Source organism: Phocoena sinus, chromosome 8 (genome assembly GCF_008692025.1).
Source record: "Phocoena sinus isolate mPhoSin1 chromosome 8, mPhoSin1.pri, whole genome shotgun sequence".
NCBI lineage: Eukaryota > Metazoa > Chordata > Mammalia > Artiodactyla > Phocoenidae > Phocoena > Phocoena sinus.
Genome location: NC_045770.1, coordinates 54,345,550 through 54,364,071, shown reverse-complemented (window position 1 = coordinate 54,364,071; position 18,522 = coordinate 54,345,550). Strand labels below are relative to the sequence as shown.

The following is an 18,522-nucleotide window of genomic DNA, read 5'->3' as shown; positions in this document are numbered from 1 at the left end:
TCCGATCAGTATCACCACCGCCCTCCCTACTCACCCCCAAATCTCTCATTTACAGTTGGAGAAACCGTGGTCCAGAAAGGTGAGGCTACTTGTCCAAGGCCACACAGTGGATCAGATGTAAACCCTGAAATGAAAACTCAGATCTCTTAGTCCAGGGGTCCTTCTGCGCTACCAGTAGAAAGATGTATCAATGTGAATGAAGATATATTCTCTATAAAGGGGGGGTGGTAATCAAGCCAGGAGATCTGACCACCAGGACACTGGCCAGCGGGATTGCTATTTTGTCGTGAGTTTATAATGTTATTCATATTCGCATGGTAAGTAGACATTTGCTGGATCCAACTACTAAAGACTAGTATAAATAATTCCCCAAGTTCAAAAATATAAGTCTTCTAGTGTTTATAAAAACTATAAAACAGAGGAAGAAAAAAGGGGAGGCAGACAGGCAGTAACATGAGACCCTGTGAGACCTTTCAGGGACCAGGCCTCCCCACACCCCTTCTGAGGAAGGATCTGGGAAAAAACACCATCTCAGAGATCCAAGGGCCAAGTCACAGCACCCTGACCTCGACGGATATGATCTCTTGGTCTACTTTAGCAGAAATCAATCCTGTGAAGGGGCACAGGGCAAAGAGAGTGAGTGGCTGCAGCTCGCAGGCATGCCACACAGTGTCTGGTCACACGTCCTTACAAAACCTCCCTTTGCCCCGTGGCATCTCATTTCAGAGATGGGAAACTAAGGTCCACAGCAAACGCCATGCTTTCTATAAGGTCTCTGGTGAGAACTGATTATGCCTTCCTCTAAACCTTTTACCGTACTTCATTTTGGTTTTTATTTTATGCTGGGCATTCACAAACCTCTCATACTAAACAGACCGTGAGCTGTTAGAAGTTAGGACCCAGACCATCTGTTTCTCTGGTGGAGTTCAGCACAATGCTGTGCGTCTACTAAACGTCCAGATGAGAACAAGGTGCTCAATAAACATACCAGGGCAATACGTTTTGTCAGAATCTTTCCTCTTTGTGGCAGAAGAAGGAGTGAAGAGCTCCAGGATCTGAAGGTAAGCTGCTGTTCAGGGTGGGAGGAACTGTTACCACTTAGCAAGGCTGTCTGAGTTGTGTGTGTTTCTGGTTTTGGACAGCTGGTCTATATTTAGCCACGCATGCATTGTCCAGTTCACGTCGGACAGGTCAGCTTTGTTCTCATCTCACCTGCCACACGGACAGCACACCCCAGTTGTGACAGACCTTACTCCTGCTCCTTTGAGAGGGGCTTCGGTTGACTGCGTGTCCCCCTCAAAGAGTCAATCCATAATTGGAATGAAGCACTCTTGTTAACTTAGGGGCATGAGTACTGACCGTGGGCACTCTGCTAAGAGCTTCAGGCTGACAAAAAGAGTGGATCTTGTCCTTGCTCTATGAGCTTATACTGCAGTTGGGAAGAGCAAATGTATACTTGGGGCAGCACTTCTCCCTTCCCACAAGGAACTCTGGGGACTCATTAGTATTCCCATGGGAATCAATCCATCTAGTGGCACCATAAGCTCACATGTCAATGATGTATCTGACCCTTGTGACCTTTCCACAAAAATATCGAAACTATATCACTGTATTTTTAAGCTAACCAACTTCATAAGAGGTAAGCTTCCCCTTCCTTTCACAGTGACTTTCACTAAGAGACAACTGGCTACCAGCGTGAAACACAAGTGTCAGATATTCCAATGATGGGAGTTTATCAAGAATCATTACCAGTGGCAATAATCACAAGAACAATCCCTGAAACTGCTCTAGTCTGGATGGTGAGGCTGGGATTCTAAGAGCTCCAGTTTGCCTAGGGAGTTATGAGATCCACAGCATTACCTGACCCAGAACTGTGGCTGTAGGAGAGACAGTGTGGTTAGGGGAAAGGAACGTGGATTTTGAAATCTGAATCTGAGTGTTTTGCTGTGGAACCTAGGAATGGTATCCGAATCTGTGCCCTAGTTTGTAAAATTTTTACGAATAGCTACCTGCAGCGTTGTCCTGGAGAGTCAAGGAATGCCACAGTGTCTGTATATCAGTGCTCCACAAAGGGAACTTCTCCCTTTAGCACTCCATCCCTGGGGTCACCTGGTGTGTGAACTGCATCTGCAGACCTTCAGGGTTTGATTAGAGGCAGGACTGGTACCAGAGCATGCAGATGGATTCAACTGGCCTTTGACTGGCGAGTAGAGGACTGCAGGCAGAGAGCCTGGCAGGACGCAGCTTCCAGTCGGCAGCTCTTTCTCAGCCACTGTCTCCAGTCCTGGGGTCACAACAATCTCCTGGCTTCATACCTGTAGCTTCCCTATTCATCTTCCAGCCTTGTGTCTTGATGCCTCAGCAACCCTAGGTTTTTTTCACCGGGATCCAAAAGGGAGAGTTGTTTTTCAACATCCCTAGGACGGCCAGCACACTAAGACCATATGTACATGTATCTGAGTGGGCCTGCCAAGGCGTATTATTATACTAGAACAGGAGTTGGCAAACTAAGGACTATAAGTCATATCTCGTCGACTGCCTGATTTTATAAATAAAGTTCTATCCCTATTCATGTGCATATTCTTTATGGTTGCTTCTACGTAAAGTTGAGTACTTGTGACAAAGAACGTTCAGGTGGTAAAGCCTAAAATATTGACTATCTGGCCCTTTAGAGAGAAAGTTTGCCAGCCCCCAGACTACAAGTTCTCCTTCTGGTTTGTACAATCATGTCCTCTCTCAAAAATCTTAGTACCTAACTTAAGCTGCTCACTAAGGAGACAGAAGCGGGCTGAAACCAAGGCCAGTGGATCCCAAACCTATGTTTTCGAATAATCAAGAAGAAGAATCATGGGAAAAGCCAGTGTGGAGAGCCCATGAATATTATTATAAGAAATCATATTCACTTTCATCTCAGCACACCTTGGGCACAAACAACATGCTAGTTTCTAGTCAGCATACAGAATCAAAAGGTACAAGAGAATAATATGATTGACTTGTGTTGACAGGCTTGGGAAACCTTCTTGGCAAAGCCAGAGAAGGTCATCACAAGAGAGCAGAGACAGCAGTGAGTCTTTCTCAGGTCTTCATGCACATGCTGAAGACCCTAAACAGGTATCGTGACAGTGTGAGGCAAGGACCTATATCTAGAATTTCAGGGTATGGGTTAATAGTTAAGAACATGGCTTCTGCAGCCATACAGTCTGGGTTTGAATCCCAGGTCCTTTACTTAGTAGTTGTAAGAACTAGGGAAAGTTACTGAACCTCTCTGTGCCTCAGCTTTTTCATCTGTTAAATGGGAATAATGATAGGTATCTACCTCATACGATTATATGAGTTAAGATCTGTGAAATGTTTTGAACACTGCCTCTACATGGTAAGCTCTACGTAAACATTATCTCTTACTGTTAGTAGTAGTATATTTAAAGAAACACCTTTGTTTTTTGAGCACCTCAATAACTTAAGTATAATGCATCTCAAATCAGGAAAGTCAGCAAGGCTTATTTGATAAACATATTAATCACACACAGTAAGAATGTTTCCAAGTTCAGGGAAAATAGAGATCGTGTTACTTCGGATGTTTCAGTTTTGGGGAGATAAGAATAGCACGGTATACACACTCAAAGGGCTGCCACGAAGATCACAGAGAAGGCTGCAACAATTTATCAGCCATACACCGGACAGATATTTAATGTGTGCTTATCATGTACCAAATGCCATGCTTTAAGTGGATTCTTGTATAATCTTCATCATAATATTGTGAAGAAAGTCTCGTTTCTATTTTACTGAGGCAGAAACTGAGGCTCAGAAAACTGACTTGCCTAAGACCATGTTAAGACTGAACTCATCAGTGTTGTGGATTCATGTATTTATGATTCCAAGACCTATGCTCTTTGCTCTTTGTACTAAATTGACCTCCTGAAGCGGTGTGTGTGTGTATGTGTGTGTGTGCCTGAGTGTGTATATATATACACACACAGGCACACACACATGCATCATAAAAGTATAAGATGAAACCTGGGTTTCAATTCTAGCCTTGCCAGTTATGTTCTTGAGCAACTTAGCTCCCCTCTCTTGACCTCCAGACACTGTCATCTGAGGAGTTTGGAACAAAACACTCTCTAAGGGACCTTCAAGATCTCGTATTCTAGAATTTTCTCAGTTTATGAAATCTACTGCCTTCTCTGTCTTGGCTGGGTGTTTTGGCTGCTATGATTCACCAGCCATGAAGAATTTGTTCACTGACCTCATCCACACAAGAAGTGAGGTGGTGGGGAATAAAAGCAAACACTAAATAAATGATAGATATGTAAAATAAAGTTCATATCCTACCTCTTCAGACTAGTTAGAACATCATCCATTTTCAATTTTTCTTTGCTTTTTAAAAATTGTTCTTGTTCATTGTATACCACTATTTCAATATATGGAATTTTAGACTCTATGTCCTGTTAATAAGGTTAGAATGTTTTTGAAGCTTCTTTGTTTCCCCCTCCTCAACAGTGAATTTCTCAAAACAACGTTTAGAAATAAGTTGTAATTTTTTAAACTGTAATTTTATGTAACTATAACTATTTACAAAGTTATAAACAAACACTATAACTAAATCATTCATTTGAATCATCATTGGGCAGCCACTATGTGTCTCTACTAATGTGGTGACAGAAAGATAAAAGGGTCATGTTCTCATTCTCAGGTCTCTGACATATCTCCCCTCAGTCCCAAACTTTGAGCTCTAGCCTCAGTGAACTACTTCCAGTTCCCTAAGCTTCTGGGAACTTGGAGAAGACAAGAGAAACCTGAACTCTGAGGTGGTGGATGTGTTAATTAACCTGATGGTGGCCATCATTTTACAGTGTTTGCATATATCAAATCACCATGAGGTACACTTTAAATATATACAGTTTTGTCAATTATCCTTCAATAAAGAGGTGGAAAAAATAAATATCTGGTGTATTTATATCCATTTATGTGAGGAAAAAGAGAAAAGAGAAGAAAGAGAAGAAAGAAGAGAAACCTGAAGTAACTGAGAAAATCCTGTATTGATCAGTGTTAACCTAAGTTGATTAGAACTTTAGTTTCTATCACTAGCCAGATAGGGGCTTGATATTGAAATTAAATTCAGAAATTGAAAAAAATTTTTCTTTTCTTTTCACACTTGAGGTTAACCTCAATTTTGTTTTAATCTGTTAGCTGTATCTTGGCATATAGCCAGGCACAGTTCAGTTAAAAGCAGCAAAACTTGGTGAAAACTGAGGGCCCCAGGACCTGGAACTATACACAGAGGAGGCAGGCAGTCACTGAGAAGGGCTCCAACTGGAGGACCTGACAAAGCTCCTGAGGTCACTGAGAGCGGGTGCGCGGCTTACGCTCTTCTCTGGCATGTGACCCTAGAACAGGACCTGGCAAAAACAGGTACTCAGTGTGCTGAATGGGTGAACACAGAAACGGAAACTGGGTATCACCCAGAAATGGGGGCAGCTGAGTCCGAAAGGAGGAGGAAGCTGTTTAGGGAAAGCACAAGTGGAGTTTCTTCAGAAATTCAGGCAGACAGACCACTGGCCACCCGGAAGTCAGCCACTGGACGGTGGGGCTCCAGCCACTGGCTTAAGGATTTTGGTAAGACTGGGGTCTCTGAGAGGGACTAAATCAAAGCAGGATGGGGTCTAGTCCCAGGTGGAATTTGATACGACAGTCAGGTTAACAGGGAAATGACTCAAGAATAGGAAAAAGTAGGCAAAGTTCCAGGGCTGACCTTATCTCGCACACAAGATGCGGGTCAGAACTGAGCAAAAAGGGTGAAGAATCCCAGAGCCCTGACTCCATGCTGGAGTGCAGGGTGGGCCTCAACTTGAAGGTAGAGTCCAAAGGCCTTTGCAGAGTTCAGAATCCTATGCAGAACTGTACATAACTGGATGTTTAATCATAATCAAGAGCTTCAGAGGTCCAAAGTGACCTTACCACCAAATTCAAAGTCCTGATTCTACCTTTAGCCAAAAACTAGAGTTACATTGGGCTTTGGAATCTGGTCTGGGACCAATTCAACAATAATTTATTACCCTCCTTCACTAGAGATAATTAGACATACTCAAAGAACAAAAAAAAGGGGGAGCATCTCATGGGACGTCTGGGGAACCATCCAAAGCTTCTGGTGTTGAGGAGTTGGGATGAGACACTCTCATTTCTAACAGTCTGTGGGTTTGGCAGGTACATTAGACTTTACGCTGGCTGGCTGGGACGGTGTGGGGGAGTGTCTGGTATACAAGGGAAAGTAGGAAGGAGGATCAAGGCTTAGAACGAAAAGAAGAGGGTCAGGTTTCTCCCTGTCACCCTTTCCTCCTCCAGAGGGTCTGGACTTTGCTGCAGGTCAGGGCTGAAGCCTGTTCCAGGACAAGGCAAAAGTGTCTGTGGGGATTTTACAGAGTTCATGTCCCAACTCAAAGCCTACTCTCAGGGTGACGAGACCCAGCTGTAGACAAAAAAACAACAAATAAACAAAAGACTGAGGAGGAAGGTCTGATATTTCAGGGTTATTTAGAATACCAATTTTTTTTTTTTTTTTAAGGCATGAGGATTTCAGATCTGGCTGGAAACTGGTCTGGATGTTTATTTTCCCCACTGTCTCTGGAAAAAAAGGGTGGGTGATTCAGAGAGCAGCCTTTGCCTCTGGGCTGGGGCCCGGATCAGTCTCCACTCTGTTCTTCTTTCCTCCAGGGACCTGTGTAAGCCTGGGGAGAAGCTGCCTATCACCTCCCACATTTTCTCTAAGCTTCCAACAAGGGTCTCCCAGAGGAGTGAGAGATCTGACCCCAGTTAAAAAAAAAAAAAACCCAGAAAACAAAAGGTAGGGGAGGGAACAAGGGAGGAAAAGTTCCTCCTAGGAATGAGAAGAGAGAAAGGGTCAGGTCTCCTAGAAAGGCCTCTCTCGTCCCCACTGTCCTCCACTCCCAGCTTCTCCCTGGCACTCCCACTCACTGCGTCAGGGTAGTGGGGGAAGGGACCAAGGTCACCAGAAGGTACCTGAGTGGACTGCCTGTCTCCACTACGGCCCTCCCTGCTGTGAGAAGTCCAGCTGGAATAAGGGGTCCTGACCTTTAAGGCACCAATCATTCTCTCTGGAGAGGAAGGAGCTGTTTGAAGACGCTGATAACATTCCTCCACTGGGGGCTGAAGATCTCCCCAAACGCATACCTGTGGGTATAGTTTCATCCTGGAAGGGAACCAGGACTTAAAATAATTCTGCTGTTGAGTTACTGGGGAAATTCACAGATTACTAGAAGTGTAAATATTCGCAAAATATTTAAAGTAGGGGGCAGTCTCACCCAAAATTTTAGTAGAGAAATGGTGGGGAACAGATAAAGAACAGTCGGTTGGAACTCTGGGAGGTCATCTTTCTATATAGAGTTAGTCACGCAACTACTGTGAAATTCCTGCCAGGGAGTTCAAGAAGGAAAAAAGCTACAATAATAGGATATGGAGGAGGCTCTGGCCTTAATTTCAAAATCTTCAAGAGTTGCAAACGGGGCTCTGGTGACCTAAACTCCCTGAGTTTTAGTTCACAGTAGTTTGTTGGCTACTCTGAGACGGATCATGTTATCTTGCTGATTTAGCCGTCCGAGATTAACGTTAATGTATAGACAGCACTTTACTTTCCAAATGTTTAGTTCTCAGTGATCAACTTCTTGCTTCTCCTCTTTGCTGGCTATTTTGTGATTTACAAGCAGCCAACAATAAACAGGTCTGTGAAAAGGGGTTCGGATAAGTGAGAAGAGGTTAGAGCATACAGCCCTAGGGTGGAGTTAAAAGCCTTGGATTCTAGATCCGGCAACACTGCTTTCTGGCAATGTCAGTGCCTTTAAACTTTAGCTTCCTTATTTGTGCAATAGGAATAGTGCTAGCAGCCTTGCCTAGCTTATTTTGTTTCTTTATACGCAAAGGAGACTGTGTAAGTGTTGTGTAGACTGTAAAGTTCTCTAAAAACACCAGATACTTAAATCATATCCTGTTCATCTTGACCTCCAGATATAAAAATCATCATTTTCACCAAAAGTACGACACGGAAAGCCGCAAAACAAGCAGCTACTGTTCACATTGTGCGCCTATACATTTTCCCAGCTTCCTCCCAACCCCTCTGCAAGGGAGCATAATCTCCATTTTACAGATGATAACACCTCAAAGAGATAGAGTTACTTATTCAACATCCTAGAGCAAATAAACAGCAGCAGCTAGGGTGCCTTTCAGAGTGCACGTTAGAGTAAGGGGCTGTGCAGGTCCTGGACCAGCTACGGAATAGAGGGAGGAGGGAGGGGATGAGTGGGAAGGAGAAGCCCTCAGCTTAGAGGATTCAAAGGGGTGAGGGCTTTCCTGACTGTGGATGACTCCTGAGCCCATGAATCATTTATCCACGCTCTGTGCTGGGAGCTGCTTCTTTTTATGTGTGGTACATCTGGTCAGGGACAGCTGCCCACGACAGGGCCACAAATGTGAGGACTTGGACCCGCCTGCTCGTAAACACAGCTCAGAGCAGCTTTCTGCCCCCTGACTTGGGGGATTGAAGGCTATTTTGATTCCCAGAGGAAGGTGGGGTTCTTACTGTTGCCTGTGCGTACATGTACACACCCCCACCCCCAAACAAACAACAAGCAAACTCCATGTATGTGATATGAAATCTTGATATTCATTCTTAGAATTGCCTTTCCTTTCTGAGCATCGTGCCCGGTTTCCTTTTGGAAAGAGCTCTCTATCAGGAGGCTGTTTCTTCCACACTTGTGTCAATATTCGAACTCAGTGGCACTCCTGGTCTGGTCTTGATCCTAGACAGGTTTTATCCTAGGCATTTTTGGCTGGAATACGTGAGGAGTTGGAGAGTGGCAGCAGAAAGAAGAAGCTGGGGGTGGCAAGAAGGATTAAAAAAAGACTCCATCTGCTATAGAACTGCTTCCAGCTAAAAGTGAAAAACACAAGTTTTTTTTTACGGGTCCCATCACAGCTCTTTTTAAAAAAGAAAGGAAAGAAGGAGTATCTGCTTGAAGGAAGCTCCCCATGGGAAGAAATTTCTACAGGACCAACAGCAAGCAGGGGTATGGACTGCACAGCTCCAGGAGATACCTCTACATAGAATACAGTGTGAATATTCCTTTGGGAAATAAGAAACTTGAGGGGCTGCCAGTGGTCTAAGGTCTGCGTTGATGAACCCATAGAGAAGCAGAATTACTGAGTGAAAAGAGGATTTTCTCTCTATTTGAAGAAAGGAAACTAAGGCCTCAATCAAGTGACTTGTTCACATCACCCCAGAGTTGTGATGTGAGTTCAGGCTTCCTCGTCCCCAGCCTACAGACTCACCAATACAGCCTAATGGCTGGATTAAAGCTCTAGAAGTTACTAAATTCTTGGAATATTCGAGCCCAAGGATTTCAGCAATATGGGTTGGTGAGGAGGGAAAACTGAGCCAGCTGTAGGACTCTGGTGGAAGGGGTCAAGGAGTGCTTCCAATCTAATACATGGTGTCCACAGGGGCAAAACTATCGGGGCTTGGTTCTGACAGATTTTCATATTCCAGGAGGTCCAGGACAAAGAGACAGCATATTACAATGCACAGTCAGACCTGGGTTAGACTAGAATCCTGGCTCCATCATTTTCTAGCTGTGACCTTGAGTCAAAATTGTTGCTACCTCAAAGGATTACTATGAATTTTTAGTGAGAATTTATGTAAAGTCCTTATTTTACATAGAGTAGATGCTCAATACACAGCTCCTATAATTTCCTTTTGTGGCCACCGAAGGTTAGATATCAGTGCAGGACGCTCCTCACATAAGGCAGGTGCTGACGCTAACACCCAGGTGATTGGATTGTTCTCAACAAGCCTCAGCAAAAGGAGAGCAGCAGTTGTATTTAGGAAGAATCTCAGGCAGATGAGAGTTGGATAGCCCATGTGAACCCAGCCAAGGCTGGGTTCAGAGAAGAGTTTTAGTCCTGGAGTGCTAGGCAGGGAAGAAATAGCACTCGGTTTCTTTATTTAAAAAAAATAGAAACAGTTGATAAAAGTGATTAAATGAAATAAAGTACTTAAGCAAAAGTAGGTAGTCAAATGTTAACTTCCTTCCTGCTTTCCCTCAGACCCTGATTCTCAGTGAAAAGAAACACTGACTTGGGTGATTAATCTCTCATTCCTTACCTGAGGGTTTTATAGATATAATATATGTACTTTCAAGACAGCTTCTAAATTACAACATAACCTATTATGTGGCTGAATCTTTTTACATACCAGATTCTCCTATGAGAGGGAAGAAAAGGCCATTTGTCTTCATCAGAAAGATCTCACAAAAAATCCTAAACCTCTATCAGAGACAAATAATACCCTTGCTCTGGTAATTAAACTACTAGACATCTAATAAAATAATCCCTTAAAAATGAAGTTAAAAGTTAAAGGGAATATATTGTTTAATAGACAAAGCTGTTGAAAAATACTGACTTGATTATTTGTCACCCCCTTAATACTTCCCCTCCTTTTCTTCCCTCACTGAGATGGTGGTGCATGGGATGGTGCCTCCATCCTTGGTGATGCCTCTGTTACAGAATTTCCCTGTGACTGTCTGGTTATGTCTGTCCCCTCCACTAGACTATGATGTCTGAGGGCTGGAACTCTATGGTTCATCTTTATAGTCTGTAGCCTCAGTGATTATGACAGGGACTCTCATAGAATGAGTGCTCCATGAAGATTTGATGAATGAATGAGTAAATGAACAATGTATGAATGAATAAATATTCCCACCAAAGAAAGCAAGCCCAGATGATGTAGTTTTACATATTTGAATTTGAATTATACTTAAATTCTATATAGTAAAAGTAGGGATTCAGAAAATAACTATTTTTTAAATATGTGATTTTTAAAAAAGATATTTGCACCAAGAGTAATTTTTGCTACATCTCAAGGATATGTTTTTCTTGGTAGGGACACCTCTAATCCCACAAGGGAATAGTTCACTTAAAAGCAATCTGCTTTCTGGTTCCTCCTCCACCCCATTATACCTATTTCCTAAAAAGCTGACGTATTCCTTGGACTTATTTCTCACATTTATGAAAGCTTTGACACTAGGGGGTCTATGGGTTCTTTCTCCCACTTTTTAAAAATTCCTTTCTTATTTTATTCTTTTTTTTTGCATGAGTATTTTATTTCTTTATCAGGAATAAAATAAAATGAAAAACAAAACCAAAATCCATAAAGCCTAAAAAAACAAAGATTTGGGGGGGAAAACAAAAAAGTCCGCACAGGAAGCAAAAATTATACCAAAGGACTTAAGAGTAAAATGGGGCCTCATAATCCTTCCTCAAGGAAGATCACATAATTCCTAGGGCAGGACATCTAGTCCAGGCACAATCAGCTACATAACCTGCAGAGCTCAGTACAAACTGAAAATGCAGGGCTCCATGATCAAAAATTAAGAACTTCAACACAAATAAGTGGAAAGATATCTTGTGTTCATGGATTTGAAGAATTTACATTGTTAAAATGTCCATACTATCCAAAACCATCTATACATTCAGTGCAATTCCTATCAAGATTCCAATGGCATTTTTACAGAAATAGAAAAAACAATCCTAAAATTCGTATGAAACCACAAAAGACGCCAAATAGCCAAAGCAATTTGGAGAAAGAAGAACAAAGATGGAAGCGTCACACTCCCTGATGTCAAAGTATATTACAAAGCTATAGTAATCAAAACAGTATGGTACCGGCAGAAAAACAGACACATAGACCAAAGGAACAGAATAGAGAGGCCCAATATATGGTCAATATTTGGCAAGGGAGCCAAAAATACTCAAAGGAGAAAAGTCTTTTCAATGAACTGTGTTGGGGGACTTCCCTGATGTTCCAGTGGGTAGGACTCCACACTCCCAGTGCAGGGGGTCTGAGTTCAATCCCTGGTTGGGGAACTGGATGATCCTTTATGCATGCCGCAACTAAGAGTCCCAATGCTGCAACTAAGAAGTCCACATGCTGCAACTAAAAGATCCCGCATGCCACAACTATGACCCAGTGGAGCCTAAATAAATAAATTTAAAAAACGGTGTTGGGAAAACTGGATATTCACATGCAAAAGAATGGAATTAAAACCCTATCTTGGTACAACCACTATGGAGAACAGTATGGAGGTTCTTTAAAAACTAAAAAAAGAACTACCATACAACCCATCAATCCCACTACTGGGCATATACCCTGAGAAGACCATAATTCAAAGAGTCATGTACCACAATGTTCACTGCAGCTCTATACAATAGCCAGGACATGCAAGCAACCTAAGTGTCCATCAACATATGAATGGATAAAGAAGATGTGGCACATATATGCAATGGAATATTACTCAGCCATAAAAAGAAACGAAATTGAGTTATTTGTAGTGAGGTGGATGGACCTAGAGTCTGTCATACAGAGTGAAGTAAGTCAGAAAGAGAAAAACAAATACCGTATGCTAATACATACATATGGAATCTAAAGAAAAAAAAAGGTTATGAAGAACCTAGGGGCAGGACAGGAATAAAGACACAGATGTAGAGAATGGACTTGAGGACACGGGGAGGGGGAAAGGTAAGCTGGGACAAAGTGAGAGACTGGCATGGACTTATATATACTACCAAAATAGATAGCTAGTGGGAAGCAGCCGCATAGCACAGGGAGATCAGCTTGGTGCTTTGTGACCACCTAGAGGGGTGGGATTGGGAGGGAGATGCAAGAGGAGGGGATATGGGGATATATGTATATGTATAGCTGCTTCACTTTGTTATAAACCAGAAACTAACACACCATCGTAAAGCAATTATACTCTAATAAAGATGTTAAATAACAAACAAACAAACAAACAAAAACTCTACCTTAGGACTTCCCTGGTAGTGCAGTGGTTAAAAATCTGCCTGCTGATGCAGGGAACATGGGCTCGAGCCCTGGCCAGGAAGATCCCACATGCTGCGGAGCTACTAAGCCTGCACGCCGCAACTACTGAGCCTGCGCTCTAGAGCCCACGAGCCACAACTACTGAGCCTGCGTGCCACAACTACTGAAGCCTGTGAGCCTAGAGCCCATGTTCCACAACAAGAGAAGCCACCGCAATGAGAAGCCTGTGCACTGCAACAAAGAGTAGCCCCCACTCACCGCAACTAGAGAAAGCCCGCATGCAGCAATGAAGACCCAATGCAGCCCAAAATAAATAAATAAAAACAAACAAAAAAACCCTATCTTACATAATGCATAAAAATTAACTTGAAATGGATAAAAGATGTAAGATCTGAAACCATAAAAATCCTAAAAGAAAACACAGAGGAAAAGTTCTTTGACACTGGTCTTGGCAACGATTTTTTGGATATGACACCAAAAGCACAAGCAAGAAAGGCAAAAGTAAATAAGTGGGACTACATTAAACTAAAAAGCTTCTGCACAGCAAAAGAAACAATCAATAAAATGAAAAGGCAACCTAAGGAATGGGAGAAAATATTTGCAAACTTCATGTCTGATAAGGGATTAATATCAAAAATATATAAGGAACTCATATAACTTAATAGCAAAAACTCAAATAACCTGATTGAAAAATGGGCAAACGGGCTTCCCTGGTGGCGCAGTGGTTGAGAGTCTGCCTGCCGATGCAGGGGACACGGGTTCGTGCCCCGGTCTGGGAGGATCCCACATGCCGCGGAGCGGCTGGGCCCGTGAGCCATGGCCGCTGGGCCTGCGCGTCCGGAGCCTGTCCTCCGCAACGGGAGGGGCCACAGCAGTGAGAGGCCCGCGTAACGCATAAAAAAAAAAAAAAAAAAAAAAAAAAAAAAAATGGGCAAAGAACCTGAACAGACCTTTTTCCAAAGAAGATACTCAAATGGCAAACAGCTACCTGAAAAGGTGCTCAACATCACTAATCATCATGGAAATGTAAATCAAATCAAAACCACAATGAGGGCTTCCCTGGTGGCGCAGTGGTTGAGAGTTCGCCTGCCGATGCAGGGGACACGGGTTCGTGCCCCGGTGGGAAGATCCCACATGCTGCAGAGCGGCTGGGCCCGTGAGCCATGGCCGCTGAGCCTGTGTGTCCGGAGCCTGTGCTCCGCAACGGGAGAGGCCACAACAGCGAGAGGCCCGCGAACCGCAAAAAAAAAAAAAAAAAAAACACAATGAGATATCACTTCACACTTGTCAAATGGCTATTGTCAAAAAGATATGAGGTGTGAGCAGAGATGTGGAGAAAAGGGAACCCTTGTGCACTGTAGGTGGGAATATAAATTGGTACAGCCACTATGCAAAACAGTATGGAGTTTATTCAAAAAATTAAAAATAGAACTACCATATGACCCAGCAATGCCACTTCCAGATATATCACTGAAGGAATCGAATATACTATCTGGAAGAGATATCTGCTCCCTCATGTTCAGTTCAGCATTACCTACAGTAGGCATGACATGGAAACAACCTAAAGGTCCACTGAAGAATGAATGGATAAAGAAAATGTGACTATATATTAAAAAAATCACATTTTATATATATATATATATATATATATATATATACACACACACACATTCTATAGACATACACACACACACATATATATATATAGTGTGTGTGTGTGTGTATATATATATATATATATATATATATATATATAAAATTCAGCCATAAAATGAAGGTAATCTTGCCATTTGTGACGACATGGATGAACCTTCAGGCCATTACGCTAAGTGAAATAAGTCAGACAGAGAAGGACAAAAACTGTATAGTCTCACTTATATGCAGAATCTAAAATAACCAGACTCATAGAAACAGAGAATAGATTGGTGATTTTCAGGGGCAAGGGTGGGGCAGGGGAAATGGGTAAGGATCAAAGGGTACAAACTTCCAGTTATAAAATGAATAAATCCTAGGGATGTAATATATAGCATGGTGACTATAGTTAACAATACTGTAACAAATGTATACTTGAAAGTTGCTAAGAGAGCAGATCTTAAAAGTGCTCACTACACATGCACTCCGCCACACGTATATCTTGTTTATTCATTAATGGACATTTGGGTTGTGCCCACATTTTGGTTATTATGAATAGTGTTTCTATGAACATTCGTCTATAAATTGTTGTGTGAACATATTTTCATTTCTCTTGAGTATATGCCTAGGAGTGGAATTGCTGGATCATAGGTTTAAGGTTTTAAAAAACTGACACACTGTGTTCTCCAGTAGCTGTACCACTTTACTTTCCCACCAGCAATGTATGAGGTGGAATGTATGAGCAATGTATGTTTCTCCACATTCTTGCCAACAGTTATCATTGTCCACATTTTGATTGCAGCCATCCTAGTGGGTGTGAAGTGCTAGTGGTATTGCTTTGCATCTTCCTAATGATTAATGATGTTCAACATCTTTCCATGGGCTTACTGGTCATTTGTACATCTTCCCTGGAGAAATGTCTATTCAGATCCTTTGCCCAATTTTAAATGAGGTCATTTGTCTTTTTCTTGTTGTTATTGAGTTGTAAGAATTCTTCTTATATTCTGGATACTAGACCCTCATCAGATATGATTTGGAAATAATTCCTCCCATTCTATAGGAGGAATCTCTTAACACTTGATTCCTCAGCCCTAAGCCAGATCTACTGAATTAGTACCTGTAAGTTAGATAAAAGTTTTTAGGGTGATTCTGATAAGGCACCAGGTTTGTGGACAAATAATCCAGACCAGAGCTTCTCAAACTTTAACGTGCATACAAATCACCTAGGGATCTTAATAAAATGTGGATTCTGAGGGAAATAGAAAAATTCACTAGAATACCACAGTAATAATGGTTGTAAACACGATCCACTGATAAATGCTAAAATTAGTGCGCAAAAGTTTAAGGAGAAATTGGATATTTGCACATGATTAAAGTATTTCCTCCAAACTATTTATTAATTACAAAAGCAAAGATAGTAGTTTTACAGTGGAGGAACTTGGCAGATACTACCTTAATCAAGTGATCAAGGTTAACATGACCAGTAATAAGACGTATTGACACCATGTGCCCCCTGATACAACGTGCAGAAAAAGGCACATCACCTCTGTGGTAGTCTCCCCAAAACTTCAATCTAATCATGAGAAAACACCAAACGGAGGGACATTCTACAAAATACCTAACCAGTACTTTTTTTTTTTTTGCAGTACGCAGGCCTCTCACTGTTGCGGCCTCTCTTGCTGCGGAGCTCAGGCTCCGGACACGCAGGCTCAGTGGCCATGGCTCACGGGCCCAGCCACTCCGTGGCATGTGGGATCCTCCCGGACCAGGGCACGAACCCGTGTCCCCTGCATCGGCAGGCGGACTCTCAACCACTGTGCCACCAGGGAAGCCCCCTAACCAGTACTCTTTAAAAGTGTCAAGGTCAAACAAGACAAGACAGACTGAGGAACTGTCATCACAGATTGGAGCAGCCCTGGAGACAGAACCACCAAACCTAATGTGCTATCCTGGATTGAATCCTGAACAGAATAAAGACCCTGGTGAAAAACAGGTGAAATCCCAATACACTGCAGTGAATAGTACTGCACCAATCAATGTTAACTGCTCAGTTTTGACCACTATACCTGGTTAAGCAAGATGTTAACATCAGGGAAAGCTGAATGAAAGATACATGGGAACTTGCTGTACAATTTTTGCAACTCTTCTGTAATTGTAACATTATTTCAGAATAAGAAGTTTTAAAGATACACAGATTCTGATTCTGTAAGTCTGGGTGGAAGTCTTCTGCATTTCTAACAAGTTCCCAGGAGAGGTTGACGCTGCTGGTCCACAAACCCCACTCTGAGCAGCAAGAATCTAAACCAGCGGTTCTCAAACTTAACTGTGCATCAGATCACCTGGCAGGCTGATCAAAACACAGATTGCTGGGCTCCACGCCCAGAGTTTCTGATTCAGTAAGTCTGGAGTGAGGCCCAAGAATTTGCATTTCTAACAGATTCCCAGATGAGGACGATGTTGCTGATGAGCTAGGAATGGTTTTTGTTTTAAAGGGCTGTAAAAAATTTAGAAAACAGGTATATGAATCAGAGACTGTATGAGGCCTTCATTTATGTACAGAAAATGGATGCTGAGCCCCAGACCCTTGCTACTTAGAATGAAGTTTTCAAAAGACACTAATGCCTAGGTCCCACCCCTGAGGTTCTTGGTTAACTGATTTGATATGGGTCCTTGGCATCAGCATTTAAAAAATGTTCTTCTACTTCTGATATGTAACCAGGTTCAGGAAACTACTAATTTAGGGTCTCCATCTGCCTCAAAAAAACCCTACTCTTCAATCATCCCAGAGTTGAGGATGAGCCTCAACAAATGTCAAAGAGCGTTTCTGCAATTTAAAACTTTTATTTTGAAAAGTTGAGCTACCCTTTTTTTTTGAAGGTTAACAAAACCCAACACAAATCAGAATCTCCCCCTCTTGACTGTCCCTTCCCAAGTAAATATAATGAACACTGGATTATACATCAATAATAATCACAAGGGATCCCAAACCTCCCCCTGCCAAAAAAAAAGGGGCAAGGATAACTGTGCAGGATGGTCTGAAATAGATGGCAGGAACGGACAGAGATGCATCAGAGAAGGGATAAAGGTGTGAGTTGCCCTATGGGATGGCTGACAGTTAACAGGGCACAAAGAGCTAGAGAGCTGAGGGAAGGGGAGAAAGGTGCAGACCTGCGAAATGTGGTGGCATGGAGGTACTTGAAGAAACACCATCAAGTACCTCGAGCTTCATCATAACCCCAACATATCTGTTTCCCACTTGAGCATATTTAGTGCTAGGAGGCCCTCTATATTTGGCTACCCCTTCACACTCTTAACCCTTTGCCTACTACTCCTCTGCCACAGAGGAAAGCCTTTAGCTACAGGTTGTTCTCCTGATTCAAGGCATATGAGGGCCATCATCCTAGCCCCAATTGCCCAGCCCCTCCCAGGAAGTGCCTGGCCCCTTCTGAGAAAGATCCGTGTTTGTTCCCATACCTGTGCTCTCCTCAGCCTGATTGAAGCCACAGATCTGGCAGATGCTCTGGACCCACTTATTCATGTCCTCCTCCGTCTCGGCCACCAGGTAAAAGGTGCGCTCGCTGGTCTTGATGTCAAACACAAAACTATCCTGCAGCTCCTTCTTGTTGAAGGTCAGGCCTGCATCCACCTGCTCGCAGAAGTTCAGGTTGATGATGCGCAGGGGCTTCTTGGAGTGATCATTCTTGTAGTACTCCAGAACATCTGGGTCACCGCTCATCCGCCCACTCCGCAGGATAAACCAGCGTTTCTTCCAGGCCTGAACAGGAAGGAGTAAGAAGAGGGTGGAAAGTCATTAGTTACTTCAAAGCTTTTCACAGGTCCTCAGATGTCACCAGGTTAAGGGTGGGGACTGTTGCACCTGCAGGCTGAGCATGGCCTCTATCTCCGTTTCTTACTTCCCCAGAGTTTCAAAAATGAAGGATGACTAGAATGCGTGTTAGTGCAGCATTTCACTATGGAAACAGGGTCTTATCACTATGAGATGAGAT

The 18,522-nt window shown here is 42.7% G+C and overlaps 1 protein-coding gene across 11 annotated transcripts in view; it reads right to left on the bottom strand.

Annotated features, from left to right (window-relative positions):
- The window catches only part of GAB2 (GRB2 associated binding protein 2), a 177,118-nt gene that overhangs the window by 37,291 nt on the left and 121,305 nt on the right, over positions 1-18,522 (bottom strand). For 10 of the 11 annotated variants that reach the window (XR_004351014.1, XR_004351015.1, XR_004351016.1 and 7 more), the window contains 2 exons: positions 17,990-18,290; positions 35-124 (listed from right to left, as the gene is read on the bottom strand). Coding sequence is in view for 1 of the 11 variants with exons in the window: in XM_032639502.1 (XP_032495393.1) it covers positions 35-124; positions 17,990-18,290 (391 nt within the window). In the remaining 10 variants the exon portion in view is untranslated. The remainder of the gene's footprint in view (positions 1-34; positions 125-17,989; positions 18,291-18,522) is intronic. The other variant, XR_004351018.1, reaches the window with a different exon arrangement.